The following is a 5,114-nucleotide window of genomic DNA, read 5'->3' on the forward strand; positions in this document are numbered from 1 at the left end:
GCATGGTTATTGTAAAACACGTTGTTATCTAGGTATGGTTATTGTAAAACACTTTGTTATCTAAGCAAGGTTACTGTAAAACACTTTGTTTTCTAGGCAGGGTTACTGTAAAGCACTTTGGGACAACTGTTGGTGTAAAGAGGACTATAAACGTGTAATAAATGTGATGTTTTGTCCCTGTCTATAAATCAGGATCTTGCCTGATTAAACAGAACTTGTCTACCTACATAGAACTAATAGTTAATGTCTGTCTCTCTGTTCTGTAGATCAGAGAGAGGAGAAGGAGAGTCGAGGATGGGCCACAGTGAAGATGACCTGATCGGGATTCCGTTCCCCAACCACAGCAGTGATGTCCTGTGCTGCCTTAACGAACAGCGCCGCGCCGGGTTGCTCTGTGACGTGGTGCTCATCGTACGTGATCAGGAGTATCAGACCCACCGATCTGTCCTCGCCGCCTGCAGCCAGTATTTCAAGAAGCTCTTCACCGTGTCCTCGGACGGAAGGGACAAGCACGGGGTGTATGAGATAGACTTCGTGGCCCCCGAGTCACTGACGGCCATCTTGGAGTTTGCCTACACATCTACGCTAACGGTGACGGCGTCCAACGTGAAAGAAATTCTCGGAGCGGCTCAGATGCTGGAGATCCCCTGCATCGTCACTGTCTGTCTGGAGATTATGGACTCTGGCAAGGGAGGAGGAGGAGGAAGAGAGGGAGATGAAGAGGAAGACGAAGAGGAGGAGGTAGAGGAACAGGAGGAGGAGGAGGAGGAGGAAGAAGAGTCGAGGAAGGACGAGCAGGAGGTTCATGAGGAGGACAACGCCAGTGAGTGGTCTTCGAGGTCGTCAGAGAGTCAGGACCAGGCTGAGTCGGAGAGAGGAGCACCACCCAGTCCACCCAGTACCAGTCAGTACCAGCACCGGTACGAGCTGCAGAGGAACAGGAAGTGCACAGACAAAGACTCTCAGTGTGAGAAACCCAGCCCGGAGCATGAGCGCATGGAGAGCCGAGCCCTCAAGGACTTTTCCATTGAGTCTCTGCTACAGGAAGGGCTGTACCCTAAACTGCCATCAGTCCTGGACAGGAGGGACAACTTTTCCCCTCTGCTCCCTGGCTTCTACCCTCCCATGTGGGCTGCAGAGTTCCCAGGATTCCCCCCGCAGGTCCTAGACCCCAACCTCAACCCCAGCCACCACACCCAGACCCCGACCCTCCACCGTTCCTCCCACCCTTCTCAACTGGACAACCGACCCTTAGACCTGGCCGTGAAGAGAGAGGTCGTCAAGGAGGAAGTCCCTCCCAGCATGCTCCACAGTGACTTCCTGAAAGACTTAATGACCTCCGGCCTGGGGGTGGGGGTGGTACAGTCCGAGGGGCCTCACCTCCACCCGAGTCAGATAAAGCAGGAGGAAGACTTCCGCTCATACCTGAGCTTCCTGAGTGCATCAAGCCACCTGGGGGTGCTGTTCCCTCCCTGGCAGATGGAGGAGGAGAGGAAGATGAAGCCCAAAGCATCCCAGCAGTGTCCCATCTGTAACAAGGTGATCCAGGGGGCAGGGAAACTACCCAGACACATGAGGACTCACACAGGAGAGAAACCATATATGTGCACCATCTGTGAGGTGCGCTTCACCAGGTATGACAAACACTCTTGATACTGTAGGTCTTGCCATCTTCTGCAAGGAGATTATAAAAGCCAATAAACACAGTACAGACACATACAGTATCCATTAGTGATGCCACGTATGTGGATAAGTGGCTAAGTGATTAGGTAAAAGTGTTGCCTGATCATATTCTAAGATAATAATCAAAATGCCTACATGTAAAAAAAAAGATAGCAATTATTAACATGTGAAATTGAGAGGGTTGTTTTTGGACAAAGATTATGGTATTACGGTAAGGGAGTGTTTTTGTGGTTAAGGCGTTTGATTTGTATCCTCTCATCTGATTATCATCAGAGACCTAAAAAGTGGAAACCCCCTGTCTTTCTTTCTAGTCACTTCCTGCCTCTGCTCTGGCATGATTGTATCACCTGGCCCATTTAATACGTACCCCAGAGTATACCCACCAACAATGCTTTCATCTCTGATACATCTTTCAGAACACATACAGTTGAAAGGACAACACATTGAAAAATATGTTATTTGACCTCAATGGGACAACCTGGTAACATAAAAGTGAACTAAAATAAATAATATAAGCTTCTATTTTTTATTTTCAGGCAAGACAAGCTGAAGATCCACATGCGGAAGCACACAGGAGAGCGGCCCTACGTCTGCCTCCACTGCAACTCCAAGTTTGTCCACAACTACGACCTGAAGAACCACCTGCGTATCCACACAGGAGTGCGGCCCTACCAGTGTGAGCACTGCTACAAGAGCTTCACACGCTCAGACCACCTGCACCGACACATCAAGAGGCAGAGCTGTCGCGTCTCACGCCCTCGACGAGGCCGCAAGCCCGCCGCCTGGCGCTCAGCCAACAACTTCCTGCAGGGCCCTCCTAGCTCGGCCAATCACCACGAGGATGGCAAGGACGGCTGCCGGCTCCTGCCCTCTTCCCACAGAGGCGTTAGAGGTCACGGTCTGGGCCTAGGGGAGAGAGAGAGACAGGCCCTGGGTGCTAAGGGCCTGGGCTATAAGGACTTGGACAGTGACAGCAGAGAGAGCCGGGAGGGCAGGAAGGCCAGAGAAGGCCGTGAGGCCAGGGAGGGCCGTGAGGCCAGGGAGGCTCGGCATCACCAGTCAGACAGGAAGCATGTGGTTGACAAAGTGGAGCTGGAGAGACAGAGGGGCATGTTCACCTTTGCCCTGGCGGGGCCTGGGGGGGAAGTCCTTACCCACCCTCCATTTTACACCCCAACCCCTGACCCCTGGACCATTAGACTAGAGAACCACGTCTCTCCCATCCCTGAGCCGACCAACTGACACAGATTAAAGATGATAGAACAGAGAGAGAGCCGGCCAACTGACACCTGAACAGAGAGAGTACCGGCCAACTGACACCTGAACAGAGAGAGAGCCGGCCAACTGACACCTGAACAGAGAGAGAGCCGGCCAACTGACACCTGAACAGAGAGAGTACCGGCCAACTGACACCTGAACAGAGAGAGAGCCGGCCAACTGACACCTGAACAGAGAGAGAGCCGGCCAACTGACACCTGAACAGAGAGAGAGCCGGCCAACTGACACCTGAACAGAGGGAGAGAGCTGGCCAACTGACACCTGAACAGAGAGAGAGCCGGCCAACTGACACCTGAACAGAGAGAGAGAGCTGGCCAACTGACACCTGAACAGAGGGAGAGCCGGCCAACTGACACTTCCAACAGATAACTGATGCTTCATCTCAGAACCATACAGAACAGAAAGTTCTCTGCCTGATAGATGTTCTACCTGCTGTTTAGAGATACAAGGATATTAGGCTGAGGAGATGAGAGTTTGAGGGGAGTGATGTCTGGGAATATAAATGTATAGAAAATAGGGGAATTACTGGAAAACAGTTGATTTTAGACATCTCAAATCAAAATCACAAGGATTTTTATAAAAACATTTAATTTGTAGAAATAAAACTGGATGAATAGATTTTGTATGTTGCAAAAGTACACACACACAAAAGAATACTCTCAGGACATAATTGTTTATCTTTGGATTGTAATTGTTTATCTTTGGATGTAAATGTCTAATTCACAGCATCATTCATAGTATACTTACTATTAGCAATAGGTTGTCTCCCAAATTCACAGTCTACAAAAAAATACACCGATATCAGCCATCAAAGTTATTTATAAACTACAAATAGATTCCAAATCCATCCAAAGTTGGAGACCAATATCAGTTCTAATGGGCAGGGTAGTGTAAGCCACCGAAGAACATTCAAAACCAGGACAAAATGATTCACTTGACTTAAAAAATAAAATACAAATCTCGATCCAAAACTGTTTTCACCCTTGTATTGCCTTGTTCTCAGGTTTTGTAAATATATACAAAATGTTTTAAAGATTTTGACCATAGTAATATTGATTATTGTTGAATTATTACTTGTTGTTTTTATCATCGATAACCCATCCAAAGATGTGCCGTTTGATATTTCACAAATGTTTCATAAGCCTTGGTATCTGTGTTTCTTCTAAAGACCAAGACGTGTACAATTTGTTAGACTGATATACACTGAATTATTGCTTTAGCTACGCCCTGCTCCTGATTGGAGCATTAAGACCTTTAAAGAGGTTTCTAATCTATGTTCATACAGTGCTCTTAACTGATTTATGTATAAATACTGCTATTCAGAATTGTTTGAATTGAAATGAAATGGGAAACTATTTTCTTGCTATTTATGCATATTTAAATGAGCCTTGGCTATATTTGTTTTATAAAGACACTAAATGTTGTACTCCTGTGGGTCTAGGAGTCTCATTATCTAACTTTTCTGATTGTGTGTGTGTGTGTGTGTGTGTGTGTGTGTGCGTGCGTGCGTGCGTGTGTGTGTGCGTGCGCCTTTGTTGCGAATCTTTCATAAATGTAAATATGGTTTAGATGCCATTTTAGAGAATGGATATTTGACACACAATGAAATTAGGGCTCCAGTCAATCAGATCTGCTGTAGCTGACGTCTGTATCGTGGCTGTTTTGCCGGTGTCTGAGGTGGAGCTGTCAAATCCACTAGCAGCTCCCAGCGTTATACCTAAAGCGGACATTGCCATTGGCTGCATGGAGTCACATTAAGAGAAATCCCATGCAGTCTTGTTTACAAATTGGAACACGGGAATGTGATTTACATTTTAGTCATTTAGCAGACGCTCTTATCCAGAGCGACTTACAGTAGTGAATGCATACATTTCATTAAAAAAAAATCCGTACTGATCCCCCATGGGAATTGAACCCACAACCCTGGCGTTGCAAACACCATGCTCTACCAACTGAGCCACACGGCATCTACACTTCCATTAGGATGATAGATGTAATCTACACCTCTATTAGGATGATAGATGTAATCTACACCTCCATTAGGATGATAGATGTAATCTACACCTCCATTAGGATGATAGATGTAATCTACACCTCCATTAGGATGATAGATGTAATCTACACCTCCATTAGGATGATAGATGTAATCTACA

General features: G+C 46.9%; 1 protein-coding gene across 2 annotated transcripts in view; it reads left to right on the plus strand.

Annotated features, from left to right (window-relative positions):
- The window catches only part of LOC106568492 (zinc finger and BTB domain-containing protein 7C), a 31,221-nt gene extending 26,834 nt beyond the window's left edge, over positions 1-4,387 (plus strand). For both annotated transcript variants that reach the window (XM_014138886.2, XM_014138887.2), the window contains exons 2-3: positions 267-1,634; positions 2,220-4,387. In XM_014138886.2, the coding sequence (XP_013994361.1) occupies positions 295-1,634; positions 2,220-2,925 (2,046 nt within the window). In that variant the 5' untranslated portion in view covers positions 267-294 and the 3' untranslated portion in view covers positions 2,926-4,387. The remainder of the gene's footprint in view (positions 1-266; positions 1,635-2,219) is intronic.
- Positions 4,388-5,114: the final 727 nt, after the last annotated feature.

This window comes from Salmo salar, chromosome ssa13 (assembly GCF_905237065.1).
Source record: "Salmo salar chromosome ssa13, Ssal_v3.1, whole genome shotgun sequence".
NCBI lineage: Eukaryota > Metazoa > Chordata > Actinopteri > Salmoniformes > Salmonidae > Salmo > Salmo salar.